A 20,210-nucleotide genomic window follows, 5' to 3' on the forward strand; every position below is an offset into this window, starting at 1 on the left:
TGAAGATGGGTCGTGGCTGGATCTTCCTGCATGACAGCGACCCGAAACACACAGCCATGGCAACTAAGGAGTGGCTTCGTAAGAAGCATCTCAAGGTCCTGGAGTGGCCTAGCCAGTTTCCAGACCTGAACCCAATAGAAAATCTTTGGAGGGAGCTAAAAGTCCGTATTGCCCAGCAACACCCCCGAAACCTCAAGGATCTGGAGAAGGTCTGTATGGAGGAGTGGGCCAAAATCCTTGCTGCAGTGTGTGCAAACCTGGTCAAGAACTACAGGAAACGTATGATCTCTGTAATTGCAAACAAAGGTTTCTGTACCAAATATTAAGTTCTGCTTTTCTGATGTATCAAATACTTATGTCATGCAATAAAATGCAAATTATTTATGTCAAAAGTGTGATTTTCCAGATTTTTGTTTTAGATTCCATCACTCACAGTTGAAGAGTACATATAATAAAAATTACAGCCTTCTACATGCTTTGTAAGTGGGAAACACTTTTGCAGGTTATCAAATGCTTATTCTCCCCACTGAAATTATATAAAAACATTCCCTCAAAGGTGTGGAGTATTTTGTGTAGAGAAGTGAAACAATCCTAATTTAAACACTCAGAGGCTCAGACACGTCAATGTAAAAAAATAGATACTGAATGGGTATGACACCTGCTATACTGTGCTGTTGTTTGTGATGTCATATTTGAATTACTCTTATGTATTATCTGAGTACACCCTGTGAGACCCAGTTGCAAGTCATGCTTTTGAAAGCCTCTGATAGATATTATGTTGGGTCAAACTGGTGTAACAACCACATTTTCTTTGTCTCCTGCGATTATATTTAGTGCTATGTCATCTGTTATGTCATCCTCAAAGGTAGGGTCCGGCTTTATTAGCATTATGATTGGTTCCACAGTTTAGCAACACGTTTGACATAACATAGCCATGTGTTATTTCAGCCACATGTTGGTAGGTTGTAACAAACACACAGTTTCTTATGGGGTTGTCATGTTAAGTTTCGCGGATGAACGCTAACACGTGTGTACTGTTGAACACCATCCTAATACCAGATTGCAAACAGATTTTGCATCGTGGAGGCATTTTGGACGTAGTTTCTTGTTACAATCTTGGCCATGGAATCAAATGTATTTTGACTACAGTATTCAAGTAATAAAAACACTGAGGTACATTTCCGAGACCTGGTTTTCCACAGCCCAAAATTGAAAGCATCTGCACATTGGACAAAGACGTCATGGAAAGAAATTGTTGCTTCAGTGTGGAGGATTGATAGCTCTGCTGCACACCATCTAACTTAATACACACCATATTACATAATAACAACACTGCCAACTTGAAGCAGTATTTTCGTAACTAACATACATTAATGGGGAGAAACGAGCCTATACTCAGATCGGTATTAATGCAAGCAGTGTTCTCGAGCCAGGGGTAGGAACTAGGAACCTTTCCTCTGTGTGCCCTAGTCACTGCGAGATGCCACAGGGACAGGTTTGTTGTGACAGATCACCTCTCGTTCTGCAAAAGCGAAAACAAACTCTGCTGGGGCCAAGTTGAGGATTTCAGACATGTGGTTTCCTGTCTGAAAAAAAGAGTGACAGAGGAGTTAGGGTTTGGCAGGCACTTCCTTTACCATATGCACAGACGCACACACCAACAGACCTACATACCTCTGTCTATATTTGTAGAACCTCAGGCCTTGTCGGTTGGCCTGTTCAGAAAACGTTTTTGAATCATTCACAACCCTTCAGATCCTAATTGATCTGGGAATTCACTAGATGTGTTGTTTTATGATGTTCTAATGAATCTTTTTTAGTTACTGCTGTTCCACGAAAAATTATAATAAACCTAGAACATGCATAAACTTTGAGCAGATTGTTTGGTCTACCAGACACAGACCATTTGTTAAGTATGAGAATGAGATAAACTTCATTTATAAAGTGCATACACCATCCGGTTGACTAGAGCATTGGTTCAATCTTGCTCTGTTTAACACAGCAACAACCTAACAAGCTTGTGTAACTCCAAGATGCTTATTGACATTCCTCATGGAAGTGTTAGGTTACTCTGACTTGCTGGAAGGGAGTCTGCAACGATGGATAGCCTTTAGCAAGTTGCTTCAAGATGACAAAGCCATTCGGCTTCCTTCAAAATGTTTCAGGATTAATGGTATTATAAGCATTTATTTCCCCAATGCATATACTAATAGCAATAAGATGTAACACATTTTAGCCAATATGGAATTTAATTGAAGAATGGGCCAATTGTATGTTTCACAGTTAGTGTTATATCTACTGTATTTTCACAATGTGCTATACATTGTACATATGCAGTGCCTTCAAAATGTATTGGTCAGTGAAGTAAAAATTGCTATTTTTGCTGTGTACTGAAGGCACATGAAAAGCTGGTCTGAAGATGAATAAGGCAAAAGTACAGAATGTCATCTTTTATTTCTGTTCATTTCAACACGTATGTTTTACCAACTAAGAATAACTGCAATGTCTGAGTTCTATCCCCTTATTTTTTATGAGCATAGGTTTTGGGGCATTTGGATCACAGTTGTTTCGAATTGATCTGGTGTTTCCTGTTACATAGATTTTTCACACATAAATGAGCTGTGAATATGTAGTCTCAGTTCTATCCTTTGCTTTTGCATGTGGAGACCACATTTGATGTCAGTAGGCATAATGCAACTGTAGGAAAAAGACTAGGGAGCTGTCTATATAAGAAAAGCAAGCAATTTGGATGCTAAAAGAAAAAAGGAGCTCAATTAGAACCATAGCTCAAAAATTGAACCTAATTTAATTGTTAGTGAAATCATCAACAACCTCCAGAATGTTCACAGAACACATTAGTAGCAAGGCTACACTGCAAGATGCAAACTTTTGATCAGCACAAACAATTGAGAGGCCAGATTAGAACTAAAAAGCTTAATGATCTGCCAGTACAGTTCTGGAACTGGTTTATGCACAGATGAGATTATGGTACATCTGAAAGTGATGGAAAGGCAAAAGTGTAGAGAAAAAAAGAAATTGCAGATGATCCAAAGCATAACACGTCATCTGTGAAGTATGGTGGAGGTATTGTCATTGGAATGGGCATGGCTGCCTCTGGAACGGACTCACTCATCTTTATTGATGATTCAAGGAATGATGGCAGCAGCAGAATTAATTCATAAGTGTAGAGAAGCACCAACTACACATTGTGAGCCTTTTACCTTAGGGTCACACTATTAATGAGACAGGTGAGGTAAAAAGATGAAACAGGACAATCACTGTGGTATAAAAAAAGGAACTGCAAAGATGCGCTTTATTGTCTGAGGTGAACCTGTGGCTTGGTTCACCTAAGAAAATAAAAATCTGGCTCACCTCAGAGCAAAACAAACAATCAGTATACCCTAAATCAAACAAAAGAGTACGATATATTGGTCATCACATGGTCAGCACCGGAAAATACATTCATCGACATTTGCCCCGTCTGACGTATTCGCTGGTTCCCTTTAACTTCTGTTGCCTTGACGAATGACATCTGTTCCCCATCTCGCCCAGGGTAAGGGGTTGTCACTAAGCAGCCCCTTGGTCCTTGTGCCTGTCCAATATTTGATGGCTCACATAATGTACAAGAAAATGCAGCCAGACTCATTGGGTGGCGCTTCACAATGTGACACAACAATGACCCAAAACACACAGGCTACACAATAAAGGTGTAAAAAAGGGGAAAAACTTGGAAAGGTTTTGACTGGTTAAAATCCAATTGAAGATTAACTTGCTGAAGAGGCTACTGAAGTCAGAAACTCCCCGAAACAAGCAACAGCTCAAAATGGCTTCAGTAAAGGCTTGGCAAAGCATCTTGAAATAGTTCGGTGATGTCAATCATGGATTGCACACTGCTGTTATTTTATGCAAGAGATTTGCAACTAAATCCTAGCTTTTATACTTTTAACATTTGTTTTAAGTTAAATTGTCCCTGTACTTGTGCTTGCACGATCTGTGGGAATGGAACTCGGAAAGTGGTGTTATCTAACTAAAACATATAGAGTACCAGTCAAACATTTGGACACACTTCCTTATTTTTATTATTTTACACATTCTAGAATAATATTGAATACATCAAAACCAGGAAATAACACATATGGAATCATGCATTCCCTAAAAGAGTTAAATAAATCAAAATATACACATCACCTGGAATGCTTTTCCAACAGTTTTGAAGGAGTTTCCACATGCTGAGCACTTGTTGGCTGCTTTTCCTTTACACTGCTGTCCAACTCATACCAAACCATCTCAGTTGGACAGGTCATCTGATGCAGCACTATGTCACTCTCCTTCTTGGTCAAACAGCCCTTGCACAGCCTGGAGGTGTGTTTTGGGTCATTGTCCAGTTGAACAAATAAATGAAAGACCCACTAAGCGCAAACCAGGTGGGATGGCTTATCACTGCAGAATGCTGTGGTAGCCATGGTGGTAGAGTGTGCCTTGAATTCTAAAGAATTCACAGTGTCGCCAGCAGAGCACCATCACACCACCTCCTCCATTCTTCGCAGTGGGAACCACACATGCAAAGATCATCTGTTTGCCAACTTTGGAACCAAAAATCTCAAATATGGACTCATCAGACCAAAGGACAGATTTCCGCTGGTTTAAATGTCAATTTCCCTTATCCAAGTTTGTCCTTCAATGGTGGTTTCATTGCAGCATTTCGACCATTGAGGCCTGATTCAAGCAGTCTCTTCTTTAAAGCTGATCTTGAGATGTGTATGTTACTTGAACTCCATGAAGCATTTATTTGGGCTGCAATCTGAGGTGCAGTTAATTGCCGATTTCTGAGGCTGGTAATTGTAATTAACGTATCCTCTGCAGCAATGTTTTTTGCGATTCTACTTGAAGATACTTTCAAAGGTCTTGAAATGTTCCTGGTTGACTGGCCTTCATGTCTTAAAGTAATGATGGACTGTCATTTGTCTTTGTTTATTTGAGCTGTTCTTGCCATAATATGGGCTGCTACAGTACAGAGATAATTATCTACACCAACCCCACCTTAACACAACACTACTGATTAGATTAATTAAGAAGGAAATAAATTCCACAAATCAACTTTTAACAAGGCACACCTGTTAACTGAATGCATTCCAAGTGTCTACCTCATGAACTTGTTAAGAGAATGCAAAAAGTGTCCAAAGCTGTCATCAATATGAAATGTTTTGATCTGTTTACCACTTCTTTTGGTTGCTACATGATTCCATGTGTTATTTCATAGTTTTGATATTTTCACTATTATTCTACAATGTGGAAAATGGTAAAACTAAAGAAATGGCCTTGAAAGAGTAGGTGTGTCCAGACTTTTGACTGGTACTGTATGTGCCGAAACTATACAAGTTGACAGTCTGCACTTTTGCCGCATATTCATCTTTCAATTGTATTGTCATATGCTTTGGTTTTACACCAAAAATAGCCATTTTGACTTGACTGTCCCAATGCATATGGAGGAGTCTGTATGACATCACATTTGTTTTCTCTCTTTTCATCTGTTTTTCTTTCCACCCCAGAGTCCCAGGTGGCATCGGTGATCCTGGTCAGTCTCGTTCCTCTCCTGGTTCTGACCGTCCTGGTCATCACCTCTTTCTACTGGTACCGTGTCTACAACCAGCGTCACGTGGGCGCCAAGCGCAGGAAGACACCTCTCGACTTCAGCGATGCCCGGGCCATCATTATGGATGACGGCGGCTCGGACAGCAGCTCCACGCACGCCAACAACCTAAACCACAACACGGAGCTCCTCCCCATTGAGCTTGACGCCCAGGTGGGCAAGGGCCGCTTTGCTGAGGTCTACAAGGCAAAGCTGAAGCAGGGCGCTGCGGGAGCCGTTGAGCCCTTCGAGACGGTTGCCATCAAGATCTTTGCCGACGAGGAGTACGCCTCCTGGAAGAATGAGAAGGACATATTTTCAGACGCTGACCTACGCCACGAGAACGTGCTGCACTTCCTCACTGCTGAGGAGCACAAGGTGGAGAAACAGTATTGGCTCATCACTGCCTACCACCCTCGGGGCAACCTCCAGGAGTACCTGACACGTCACATCATCAGCTGGAACGACCTGTGGGTGCTGGGTGGGTCGCTCGCCAGGGGCGTGGCTCACCTTCACAGCGACCACACACCGTGTGGACGCTATAAAGTACCCATCGTCCACCGGGACATCAAGAGCTCCAACATCCTGGTCAAGGGGGACCTTTCCTGCATCCTTTGTGACTTTGGTCTGGGACTCCGTCTGGACAACTCACTGTCAGTGGATGAGCTAGCCAACAGTGGACAGGTACAAGTCCTGCTACTCTCCTGCCTTCTTATGGCCGATACATAGACAACGTAGATTTTCAGTGTTGTTTTTTGTCATGAAAGGGGGAGAGTTTTCTCCTACGCAGACATACACTATGCAGATTTTGGCAGCTTAAAAAAACGGTGCAAAGCGAATGGATACAGCGGCAACGTACAGTACTATGTGTATGCTTATTTTAAATGCAAACAATGAGGAATGTTACTTATCATCAAGCTAGTTATTGCTCCTTTTAAATAATTTCTCACGTTAATTTCAACAATGTGTTCATATTTACTAACAATGTAGTTATTGAGATGAGCTTCTTTAGAGGGAGCACCTTGGTTTTTTCATGCATGTCATCTCATAATGTCTCTTAATATACATAATGCAGTGGGGAAACACTTAAAAGATGTTCATTAAAAATCTGGTTTAGTTGTAACTCACCAACATAGAAATCTTGTATATTTTCCAACCGCAAACCTTTAATAGACTTGATTACAACAGAAGTGAATAGAACAGTACAGGATCAATCAAATAGAATCAAATCAAATAGAAAATAACAGAATAGATGATTCACTAGGCTTACATGTCTTGTTCTGTATCCTTCACTACAGGTAGGCACTGCCAGGTACATGGCTCCGGAGGTGTTGGAGTCCAGGATCAACCTGGACAACATTGAGTCATTCAAACAGACAGACGTCTACTCCATGGCCCTGGTACTGTGGGAGATCACCTCCAGGTGCAGCGCCATCGGAGGTAACCGGACGGCACGCCGCACAGGGGCCAATTCCGTAAATGATTTCCACAAAGTAGCCAATTGACATGCAGGAGGAGAGTGGTATGTTCATTTGAAAGCGAGAATAAGTGGTTGAAACAATGACATAGCAGTCTCCCCACCCCCCACACTGAGGGATGGGACTGGAGAAAGAGCTGTGGATGCTAGGACACACCATCTATAACTTCGAAATGATCGATTGAACAGTCCTTTGAGTCTGTAGGTTATTTGTTTATATTGCCTTTGTTTACAAAAGTTGGAGCAGACAAGCTGATTCATTTCTGCTTGGGAACAACATTCAAACTAAGTGCCTGAGGCATTCATCAAGATTTATCGTGTTAGTGTTTTATTAGGATTTATCAATGGAGAAAAATTACAAATTAATTTTATTGGTCCATAACTTTGCATTAGGGACAGAAATGCAGTTCTCTGTAAAAGGTGCCTCAGGCTGGGTGCTTTGCCATGATTGTAGTCAATAGTTTAACAGATTTCAGGTGCTTACTTTTGCAAGGAGGTGTGTTCTGATCTTAAAGTATGCATGACTTCTAATGCTAACAGTGTTAAAGAACAAATGCCTTCTTAATTTTTTCCCCCAAAACGTACATTTTTTGAGTCTTTGGCCCATTTTGTCTGCGGGTGATCCTGTTTGGAATTCATTTTAGAGCAGTGATTGAATGTGAGCTTTTTTTCTTGCCTGATTCCAGCAGCATGACCATTTCCTGTTTTCCCCTTGTGGCTCTTAATGGCCGCTTTAATGCTGTCAACGTGGTAACGCTGCCCCAGAACCCTCCAAGGAAAACATGAATCGGAACGATCTCTATCCACTAGAGGGTGTGGGGTGGGTGGAATATGTGTGCCCTGTGGGTATGCTTCTGGAAAGAAAATAATACATTTCCTGTTTTGCAAGGAAGGAGTACACAAAGTTCAAAGTGCTCTATTCAGTTCTATGGAGGAGGCATATTGGTCTTCTTAACATGGATGGGATGTTGACTAGCATTAAGATTTGAGGGGGTAGAGTTAGCACACAGCAAGGAAACACACTATCCAAGAAACCTTTCGCCGTCCGCCCCCCAGTTGGCAATAGCCCAGTCTAGGTGCTGTGCTGCCAAGCCTTGACTATGGCATCACGTGCAGCCAATTAGGGTGACTTTCAGTGAGAGTACCAGCTGGTTGAGGTGTGAGGTGACTGGCTTTTGATTGCATAACATTGTTATGCCATGAAATTATATTGCTTTGGCATTGTAAAGTTCATCTTCAGTCTCACTAGCAACTGCTCAATTCTTACGACTATTCCAATTAGTAAGTTAGAAGATACTTGTACGCCTATTACTGGCTAATGAGCTGTTAAAATATCCAGTGGCAAAAAGCCGTACAGTTCATAGATGCTATTTGTGGTTGAGGTAAACTTAATAAGAAACATAAGACACAACGCATAATGGTGGAAGTGAAATATTCAAACTTGGTGGGATGTTAATGCGTGACAAAATGATCTAATGTCGAGACGCTATACCAACACCCTGCAAATATATAGCTCTGTGGCTCGTGGTTAAAGACACATCCTCTCATCTGGGAGACCCAGGTTGTAATCCAGTTGGCAACATCACTTCTAATTGCGGGCCAGCTGAACGAGGCTTGCCTGGTTCTTTTTCTGTTTTTTTCATACGTATGTTTGGTTTCATACAACCTGAACTGATAATAATGTACTTACCAAATTGTCCAAATTGTCAAGATGGACCAAGCTGCCCCGAAAACAACGGTAGCATCAAACTTGGTTGCCCACACTTAGCTTATAGACCATATTGCTAGGCTACAGACCCAAGACAAAACAAGTGCAGCAAAATGCATAGACTAGTTATTGGCTTCTTAACACTGGCCATAGATTTGGTTAGACATCAGATCTCTGTATTTAGCTGCATGAGGCCGATGCAATTGAGGCCATCCACATTTTGAAGTAGTGCATTTTGTTCTTCAAAATACTCCCAAATAGAAAGCTTTTTTGGGGACATTATTAGTTTTAAGCGGGTCCATTATTGGAAAAATAGTGTAATTGTTTATGGATGCTTTTGTTCTGCTTTTGTTCTTCGGAGCAAAGGATTCAGCTGAGAAATCAAGGACTCATGGACATATTTTTATTTTTGTTCATTTATTCTTTAGTTCATTCAGTTGCTCCTTCAGTCATTTATCATTCCAATAACTTCACTATAACTGAACCTTTCCCCCTCAGTTTCAGCTTCAAGGCAGTAGACATTACACACCAGGTCAGACACTCTGCTCAGGTCTCCATTATTTAGGGCACAGAGACCTCTTGGTCTCTCCGTCTCTCAAGCTAAAACCTATACAATAAATTTACTTAAGCTTGAACAATAAATTGCATGTCACAACATCGCCTACATCCACAATCTACCTCGATTCCTGCTGGCACTTTAGACAGACAGTGGGGAGAGGCCAGGATAGCATGGATTTATGGGAGAGGGGAAACAGGGCGCCTTCCCAGGCCTGGCTGGGAATTGGACTGTTGGGGAAAGAAACAGCTGGAATAATCCATATGTTTTGGTTTAGTCTGGTCTATCCCAGGCAGCCATAGCCTTGGCATCTGTCCCGATACAAGTGGAGGGGTGAAATGTGTATGGCATTAGGGAAACCCAAAGAGACTTTCCCATGTTGAGAGGTTAAATCGCTGTTGGAATTTAGCTAGTCTCCCACATTGATATTGCTTATTCATTGTAATAAATTTACTGTGCTACACTGACAGTTTTTTTTCTACTGAGGGAAAAAAGAAAATTGACAGATCTTCTGCGCGTAAGCTCTCCGGTGTAATTTCTGTGTGCGTGCTCAATATACACTGGCTTCAAAAAGTATTCAGACCCCTTCACTTTCTCACTTTGTTGTCACCTCCTGAATTTAGTTTTCTTAGACTGAATTTAAAATTGATCACAAAATGTATTTGCAATCATTCTACACACTATATCCCATAACAGCAAAGCAAAACAGGTTTTTAGAAATGTGCCAATATATTTAAAAAATCACTAAAATCTCACCCATAAGTATTCTACAAATTGACCTCTGATCCATTCTGCATCCTTTGGATATCCTTGAAATTGATTGGACATGATTCAGAAAGGAACACACCTATCCCACATTTCAGTGCATGTCAGAGCAGAGAATGCTCTGACTTGAAGTAAAAGAGTAAGAATGACTAGCTTATGAGTCAGGGACAATTTATGATGGTCCCTCCCTCCAGGCCTGACTCACACACTACTACATGTCACACACAGCACACTCTTTCACTAAAACTCCCCTTGCTAGAATCCCCGCTCCATCAGTCAATCTTGCTAGCTTAAAACTTTATTCACCCGAGAATGCACACAGACTGATAGCATAGAACTCGACTCACATGAGAGCACACATTCACAGACGAGCACACACGCGCACGCACACACACACACACAAACTCTCACTTTGTTTTCTCCTCAGTCCCGACACACAGTCCTGACACATTTCACTGCTTCATCACAGTAATGAGAGGGTAGGTGAAGTTGCCTTGGCTTCCCTGTCTGTCTACCTCAACTGCCACCTGCCTCATTGCCTCGCCAGACAGATGTCAGAGCAGCTTCCCAGCGTCTCGCCGCCTTGCCTGGCAGACCGCCACCTAACCAAGCCAGTCAGCCAGCCACTTTGTCACAGATGCTTTCGTCTGATCTGGGATCTGTCGCGCGGTCAGGAAAGCAACGCGTGTGCTAACAGGTCAGTTGCATCCTCGGGCAATGCAAGCCGAAAGCCATCCAAATGCACCCTACATCCTCTGCGTAAAAGAAGAAAATTGAAGGCGCCAACCTCCGGGCCACATATCCCCCTTGGGACAAAGCTTCAGGCCCCCCGTCTCAGCCCTCCACTTGTCTGTGCCCGGAAAACTGTCTGCGCTGTCAGAAAAAAAGAAAAAAAGATAAAGAAAAGTGGAAAGAACTCTGAAGGAGAGCGTCCCGCCTCTTTTCTCAAAACGTCTAACTCTCCCATATAATTTTCAGGGCTGAAATTAGGAGCGGGAAAAACAGGAGGGCGTTACCATGAGGGAAGAATGGGACAACGGCTCTGACCATGTTGGAAGAATGCCTTCACTCCCCTGAGGGGAAAAAAGACTGGGTTAGACTAGAGTAAAAGGGAGTGCAGCTGCTATACAGATGTCACAGCCTCACCTCAACCCTGTCCGTTTAAGTGTCCTGTCAGTCAGTCACCTAGGGCTCTAGAAGGGTTTATTCAAAACCATTAAAGGGAGAGGTGTAGAAGAGTGTATTAGGTAGCCCAGGGGTCTGTGCTGGCTCGAGAGCACATGTACTGCTGCAGCATGGATTCCAGCATACTGCTCTTTAAACAAAAACTCTCTTCCCAGTATTTATCCAGCTCCCTGTCTGAAAAAGTATAAAATGCTAGAATAAATATACAGCTCAATAAAGTCAATAAGAAAGGTTTTGAGTGAGGAACAGAAGGGTTAAAATTAAGAGACCAGTGCAAATTGAACGCTTCTGCACCTCACTTTCCTTTTCAACCTTTTTGGAAAGGAAAGAAAAAGGTGCAGTGGTCTCTTAATTTTTTCCAGAGCTGTATATATATTTTATTTGAATAATACAAAACAAAATCAGTGGAGGTGTAAGGACAATCTGGAACAATCCAAACACAATTTTTTGGAAAAACTAGGAATTCAAAAACAGGTAAATTATGCTGTATGAGTCCATAGGAAAGTGATGTATACTTTTCTAAAGATCTTTGAATTAGATCCTTTTTATTTAACTTGCATTGCATAACCCAGTTAAAGTATTTATTCTATTTCCTCAAACCACCACAATCTTGTTGTCTTTTCTGTTACAGAATTGAATGTGTGGATGGTTGGTCTGAAAAACACCAGTTTGACTCTTAAACCAACATGGACTACTCTTTCCATTTTAGAAATGAGAGAACACAAAGTGACCATATGTGTGGATTAAGCTATCTATGTAGCATATTTTAGGAACCATTGTTCTTTCAACGAGGACATAAACAACACAACAGCTCAATTGTTTTAGAAGTTGGCTCCCTTCCCTATCCCAAAACCGTTAAAACCTTTTTTATTTTTATTCTCTATTGGCTTACATAATGATGGTGGCTGGGGTTTACTTTTTGGTAAAGTACTGCAACATGGGAAATCTAGTCAAAAACAGGAAGCTAATGCCTGTAGAGTGAGCTCTGTAGTCAGCTGTTGGGCCCACGCCGTGTCCTGGGGCCCGATTCCTGTCCGTGTGCATCTGGGCTTCCTGTCAGCCGTATCTTATGGGCAGGGAACTTCAGTTTCTCATCTGTCAGTTGGCGTTCATTCAGATTTCGCCTGAGCACTGTTCTACAGTACAGGGAAATAGCTCAACAACTTCAAGAGAAAGCATGGGATTGTAAGACTGCTTCTCAAAGGATCTACTCATTGTTTTGTTTGATTGAAGGATTGTGTTTTGAATTGATAAAGGTTTTCATGGACATCCTTTAAATGTTAATGTCTTCAGTTGTCCCTTGATATTCTGTTTACGATGGCATAACTGAACTACTTGCAAAGTCAATATAGCTGTTAGACAATGCAGATATTCACTGTGGATGTTTTTCCAAATCCCACAGTGCCATCTGCCCCTGAATAACCCTGTTGTTTTCAGCAGGCTTTCTCACGCTGGTTAAATGTCATTTTACAAGAATGTGTTTGCAAAATAGAGCTTTTGTGGATAATTTACTTCCATACCATTCTTTTAATCGTCTATATCTCTTGGAACAGGACTTTCAGTCAAATTTTAGCCCCCGGTTCTCTCATAGTTTTCTTCAGGCTACTTAAGTTACCCCCTTCAGACTTTTTGAATGTTTTTACACAACAGCCAAACACTTCAAAGTGAGCTTGAGTTTGATTTGTTTCTCCACCCAGGGGATAGATCAGATCAATGTTAATATAAATAGTTTGCTTGAATCTGTTGACCTGAGTTTCCCGTCTGCATCATCAAAGCCAATTTTTTGGAAATCCCTCCTTGAGTAAACATGATTTAATACATATGGTCTTGACAAGCATCTTGAATACTGTGTTGTAAGATAGCTGACGCTGAGCCAGTTCTGAGCTGGTGAGTTGTTTCAAGCTCATTCTCACTGAGACCTAAAGGCAATAATATTGACTGTTACTCTCCAGCAGGTTTTCCCTGGCCCCATATCCTGTAAACAAGAGTCCCTCAATAGGCGGGACGGCATGGCAAATGTTATTCAGCCCCAACATTTTCAGAGCATACACAACACACTTTCGTTGTTGGATTAAAGACTTTCAAATCACCAGCCATAAGCTCAAAGTGATTTTAATTTAGGATAACTGATTGCAAATATTACATATCCCAATATAATCAAATAGGGAAAGTTGTGTTTTGTCAAATGCTATTTGTGTGGGCGTCTTGTGTTCAAAGAATGAATTGCTTATTATTTTTTGGGGGCCACCAAACAAACGGCTCCAGAAATGTTTTTCCTCAGACTGAATGTTGTAAGGGAGCCCTGCTGTAAACACTAGTTATGAGTCTTCTGACATTGTGTCTATGCTTCAGTCTATGTATGCTGTATGATACACTACTGCCCCCTGCCCACATGGACAATCCTTTTGTGAGGTCATAGCCACATTTGAATACACTTAACAATCGTATGTGCTGTTCGTGCTTCTTGTAACCTTCCTCATAAACCTACAACCAGACTTCTGTACCTAAATAATGAAACAACGGGTATTTTTACTTGTGAGTCCCACTGGATCCTGTTTTTAACATACAACTGTGTGTGTGTGTGTTTGTGTGCAGAGGTGAAGGACTATGAGCCCCCGTTTGGTAAAGTGAGGGAGCACCCGTGTGTGGAGAGTATGAAGGACAGTGTTCTCCGAGACAGGGGCCGACCAGAGATCCCAAACAGCTGGATCAACCACCCAGTGAGTAACCAGGCCATCATTCATCATGCAGTCACATGCAGTATGCACTCATTTTACCCGCCCACACACACAAGCACTCGCAGCAGGTGTGGAACGCTCCTGTAATCCCATACATAACCGGGTTGTTGAAACCATTAATGGGAACGCAGCTAAAGGCTGTTTCCTGGCACTTGGCATTGGTGTACTGGCCATAGACCAGAGCCTATCTGGCCTTATTGCTTCAAAATCCTTTTTAAAATAATTTACCAAAGTTTTTTTTATTGTTTACTACTGTCCAAATACTATGTGCCAATTTTTACAAGAAAGTGGATCCAGTTGAAGTCATCCCGGACTACGAATACGGGATGATTGGATAATCTCATCCTAGATCTGTGTTTAGGGAGAAACCTTGTTGAACAGAGTCTGGGAACGTTTGCTGACTGCATGTCTTTCTGCTCCACTGCTCCCCCTTCAGGGCATCCAGTTGGTGTGCGGCACCATAGACGAGTGCTGGGACCACGACCCCGAAGCCAGGCTGACCGCGCAGTGCGTGGCCGAACGCTTCAATGAAATGGAGCACCTGGACAAGCTGTCTGGACGCAGCAACTCTGAGGAGAAGATCCCAGAGGAGGTCTCCATGACAGAGACCGACGAGGTCGAAAAATAAAAAAGCGGGGTTAGGACAAAAACATTTGTTGAGTCGTGGGGACACCCCTCCCATCAGCAGTCGACTGTGGTGGGCTGCTGACAACAAAAATAGACTGGAAAGAAAACAGAGTTTCATATATATATTTTTTTGGATTCACAGCAGTTGCTTTAATGCCGGATCAAAGCCATTACTGGACTGAGGAAAATGTACACCCCTCGTAACTAAATACTGTTTGCACTTTATTAATAGCTACGCATACCAAATGATGTATTTCTTGCATGTTGGAACAGAAAAGAGCCATCTATACTGGTAACACTAATACCATTTTTGTGTGGCGGGGGGGTTAAAAGAATTTTCATGGTGGCATTGGATGACAAAGGGACTGGATGATGGAGCTATGAGGCATAGTATGAAAAATGGATCGTGCTATGAAATAGAAAAATGATTCCAGGCCAATAAACCCAGGAGAATACTACTCTCAAAAACTATGAACTGCAAAACTATGACTGTGAAATAAGCTCTGGATGAATGGTAATACATATATATTTTACTTAAAGGGACTCTGTGCTATAAAGGAAAGTATATATTTTATCAATGAACGATGATAAAGGAAATAGAGAGATCACATTTGAGAGGACTCTGAACTTGATTTACCATACTTGGGGTTTTAGCCTGGCAATGAAAGGCTGCTGGAAGACATGGACATTTAATGACAAGGAAGGGAACCTTACTCAATTAAGCATCTCTATCAAAAAACTCTTTATGTACATGTTAAAAGCCTTAATTAAAGACTTTCAGTATTCTTCCCTGGTCATGGCGCCTTTTCATTTCCTTGTTGTGTACTTCTCATTCTCTTGCCGTCTGTCATTTACCCTTGACCTGACCTCTGCTGTTTTATTGGCTAAACTCAGGTAGCTCATGTCCGGTCCCTCATAGTGTGTTCAGCATGCTATACCTACACTGTGGAAGCCTATAGACTGGATATTCACTCCAACTTTATGACTGTGGTGGATTTAACCATGTGCACTGTTGAGCTCTGTTCCATCTCGTCAGAATTTCCAGTGCTGTCACAAGCCTACCAAAATAACAGACACAAGCCTTGCTTAGTTTAGCTCAACTTTTAATGTTATTTGAGGTCATTTTTGGGATGCTGTATGCCAGTAGTCTATAATATTGCCCAAACTACATTTCAATGCCCTCATTGCTGGAGATTAAGACATTCGTTTTTTTTTCTTTCAATGATGTACCAAAAAAAATGTGTTTAACACTATAAAACAAGGCTAATGTGATGCATCTACACTCACCTAAAGAATTATTAGGAACACCATACTAATACTGTGTTTGACCCTTTCGCCTTCAGAACTGCCTTAATTCTACGGGGCATTGATTCAACAAGGTGCTGAAAGCATTCTTTAGAAATGTTGGCCCATATCGATAGGATAGCATCTTGCAGTTGATGGAGATTTGTGGGATGCACATCCAGGGCACGAAGCTCCTGTTCCACCACATCCCAAAGATGCTCTATTGGGTTGAGATCTGGTGACTGTGGGGGCCATTTCAGTACAGTGAACTCATTGTCATGTTCAAGAAACCAATTTGAAATGATTCGAGCTTTGTGACATGGTGCATTATCCTGCTGGAAGTAGCCATCAGAGGATGGGTACATGGTGGTCATAAAGGGATGGACATTGTCAGAAACAATGCTCAGGTAGGCCGTGGCATTTAAACAATGCCCAATTGGCACTAAGGGGCCTAAAGTGTGCCAAGAAAACATCCCTCACACCATAACACCACCACCACCAGCCTGCACAGTGGTAACAAGGCATGATGGATCCATGTTCTCTTTCTGTTTACGCCAAATTCTGACTCTACCATCTGAATGTCTCAATAGAAATCGAGACTCATCAGACCAGGCAACATTCTTCCAGTCTTCAACTGTCCAATTTTGGTGAGCTTGTGCAAATTGTAGCCTCTTTTTCCTATTTGTAGTGGAGATGAGTGGTACCAGGTGGGGTCTTCTGCTGTTGTAGCCCATCCGCCTCAAGGTTGTGCGTGTTGTGGCTTCACAAATGCTTTGCTGCATACCTCGGTTGTAACGAGTGGTTATTTCAGTCAAAGTTGCTCTTCTTGAATCAGTCGGCCCTATCAGCTTGAATCAGTCGGCCCATTCTCCTCTGACCTCTAGCATCAACAAGGCATTTTCGCCCACAGGACTGCCGCATACTGGATGTTTTTCCCTTTTCACAACATTCTTTGTAAACCCTAGAAATGGTTGTGCGTGAAAATCCCAGTAACTGATCAGATAGTGAAATACTCAGACCGGCCCGTCTGGCACCAACAACCATGCCACGCTCAAAATTGCTTAAATAACCTTTCTTTCCCATTCTGACATTCAGTTGGGAGTTCAGGAGATTGTCTTGACCAGGACCACACCCCTAAATGCATTGAAGCAACTGCCATGTGATTGGTTGATTAGATGATTGCATTAATGAGAAATTTAATAGGTGTTCCTAATAATCCTTTTGGTGAGTGTACATCAGAACAATGATTGGCGTTTTATCTTTTTCAGATAGGACTTGTTTAGATGATTAGGCAACTATTTGTCAGATAGCTATAAAATGCCTAGTTTCTTTGCTGCAGCTGTCTTCATTTGTTTGTTTGTGGGTTTTTCTGCCTTAAGTTTTGTCTTCAGCAAGTGAAATGCGTGCTCGAACGGGTTGAGATTAGGTAACTGACTCGGGCATTGCAGAATATTCCACTTCTTTGCCTTTAAAAACAGGGTTGTTTTCACAGTATGTTTTGAATCATTGTCCATCTATAAAGTGAAGCACTGTCCAATCAACTTCGCTGAATCTGAGCAGACAATATATCCCTATACACTTCAGAATTTATCCGGCTTCTTTTGTCTTCTGTCACATAATCAATAAACACTAGTAACCCAGTGCCATTTGAAAACCATGCATGGCCATGCCATCACACTGGTGAGTCACTAGAGATTGATCTTGGTTTCATCTGTCCAAAGAATGCTGTTGCAGAACTGGGTTGGCTTTTTTAGATGTTTTTGGCAAAATCTGGCCTTTCTATTCTTGAGGCTTATGAATGGTTTGCACCTTGTTGTGAACCCTCTGTATTTGCTCTCATGAAGTCTGCTCTTCATGGTAGACTTGGATAATTATATGCCTACCTCCTGGAGAATGTTCTTCACTTGGCTGGATGTTGGGAAGGGGTTTTTCTGTACCATGGAAAGGATCCTTTGATCATCCACCACTGTTGTCTTCCGTGGAAGTCCAGGTCTTTTTGTGTTGCAGAGATCACCAGCCTGTTATTTTTTTTAATCAGAATTTACCAAACTGTTGATTTAGCCGCTCCAAATGTTCCTGCTATCCTTTTGATGGATTTTTTTTTGCAGCCTAAGGATGGCCTGTTTCAGGTCTCTGAGATCAAGTGGATTAAGATTCTGTGGTCTGATGAGACCAAATGAGAGCCTTTTGGCCTCAATACTAACCACAATGTTTAGGGCAAGTCTAATACCTCACTTCATTCTGATTACACCATCCTTATCGAGAAGCATCATGTTATGGGGATGCTTCTCTGCATCAGGGCCTGGAAAGATTGTAAAGATAGGGGGCAAAAGAAGACTTGCTAAAGTCTGCAAGAGACCTGGGACTTGGGAGAAAATGAAACTCCCTGCACGACAATGACTCCAAACACACAGCCAAAGGCACCCTAGTGGCTAGTTATGAACAAATACAGTTGTGGTCAAAAGTTTGCATACCTTTGGAGAATTGGTGATACATGTACCATTTGCAAAGAAAACATGAGTGAGCAGGCAAAACACGTCTTTTATTTCTTATGGGATTCACTTTCAGCTGTAGGACATAACAGAATGGCACAATCATAAAACAAACATTGCAACAAAGAACAAAATTACCTGACTCCTGTTCAAAAGTCTGCACACCTTTAGTTCTTAATACTGTGTATTGCCCCCTTTAGCATCAATGACAGCGTTCAGCTTTTTGTAATAGTTGTCTATGAGGCCCCAAATTCTTGCAGGTGGCATTGCTGCCCATTCGTCTTGGAAAAATACCTCCAGGTCATGCAAAGTCTTTGGTCATCTTGCATGAACCGCACATTTGAGATCTCCCCAGAGTGGCTCAATGATATTAAGGTCAGGGGACTGTGATGGCCACTCCAGAACCTTCATCTTTTTCTGCTGTATCCAATTGAGGGTCAACTTGGTCTTGTGCTTAGAGTCATTGTTGTGCTGGAAAGTCCCTGTGCCTTTAGAGCTCATACACCCCGAAAACATCAGTGAGCCACCACCATGCTTCACAGTGGGGATTGTATTCTTTTCACTATAGGCCTTGTTGACCCCTCTCCAAACACAGCACTTATGGTTGTGACCATAAAGCTCTATTTTGGTCTCGTCACTCCAAGTTACGGTGTGCCAGAAGCTGTGAGGCGTAAATGTGTTGTCAGGTTGTAACCAGGCTTTTTTGTGGGATTTGCGCAGTAAAGGCTTCTTTCTGGCAACTCAACCATGCAGCTAATTTTTGTTCAAGTATTGTCATATTGTCCTCCTTGAAACAACCACCCCGTCTTTTTCCAGAGCAGCCTGCATTTCTTCTGAGATTACCTGTATGTTTTTCTTTGTATTCTGAACATTTCTTCTGGCAGTTTTGTCTGAAATCTTTCTTGTCTACCTGACTTTGACTTGATATCAAGAGATCCCTGAATTTTCCACTTTTTAATAAGTGATTGAACAGTACTGACTGGCATTTGCAAGGCTTTGGATATCTTTTTATATATTTTTCCATCTTCATTAAGTTCCATAACTTTGTTACACAGGTCTTTTGACAGTTATTTTCTGCTCCAGGGTATGTAAACTTTCGATCAGGGCCATTTTGGTGATTTCTGTTATCATCATGATTTAAAAAGGAGCTAGACAACTATGTGATAATAAATGGCTTCATATGATCACAATCCTTAAATAAAAGACACTTTTATTTTGCATGATCAGTCATATTTTCAAAATCAATGACAAAATGTCACAATTTCTGCCAGGGTATGAAACTTATGAGCACACTAACTACCATTACAAATTGTAAAGTAAAATATCTTACATCATTTTTCATAATTCTTTGACAATAAAATGTATATGTATGCCCCCTGACACCAGTCTGCATCTAAAGGTGTAGTATAAATCAATCTTCTGAAGTTTTTTTCATTGTACATTGCCTCCTGTCAGGCTATGGTACAGACTGTAATGATGATTGACAACCCATCAAACATTTGTTCATTTAAGATACAAGCTACTTTTAAAGTAATTCACATTAACTGTAAAAAATGCAGATACAGTAAATAAAAGTCTAGATAAGGTAGTATATTGCCTTACACATGCACCTACAGTTTAGAACTTGTTTCAACCGCAATTATGGAATTTTTTCCTTATTAGTTATCAAACATTCACAATGTTGATAAACATTACATAGGCCCAGAGAAAAGATAACATTACGAAACTCATGCAGACTAGGCAAAAACA

General features: G+C 41.5%; 1 protein-coding gene across 1 annotated transcript in view; it reads left to right on the forward strand.

Moving 5' to 3' along the window:
* LOC105012782 (TGF-beta receptor type-2) overlaps positions 1–15,473 on the forward strand; it is a 32,496-nt gene extending 17,023 nt beyond the window's left edge. Inside the window, exons 6-9 of the mRNA XM_010873864.5 lie at positions 5,550–6,313; positions 6,928–7,069; positions 13,916–14,040; positions 14,495–15,473. Of these exons, the coding sequence (XP_010872166.2) occupies positions 5,550–6,313; positions 6,928–7,069; positions 13,916–14,040; positions 14,495–14,686 (1,223 nt within the window). The 3' untranslated portion in view covers positions 14,687–15,473. The remainder of the gene's footprint in view (positions 1–5,549; positions 6,314–6,927; positions 7,070–13,915; positions 14,041–14,494) is intronic.
* Positions 15,474–20,210: the final 4,737 nt, after the last annotated feature.

The sequence above is a fragment of the Esox lucius genome, chromosome 10 (assembly GCF_011004845.1).
Source record: "Esox lucius isolate fEsoLuc1 chromosome 10, fEsoLuc1.pri, whole genome shotgun sequence".
NCBI classification, from domain to species: domain Eukaryota; kingdom Metazoa; phylum Chordata; class Actinopteri; order Esociformes; family Esocidae; genus Esox; species Esox lucius.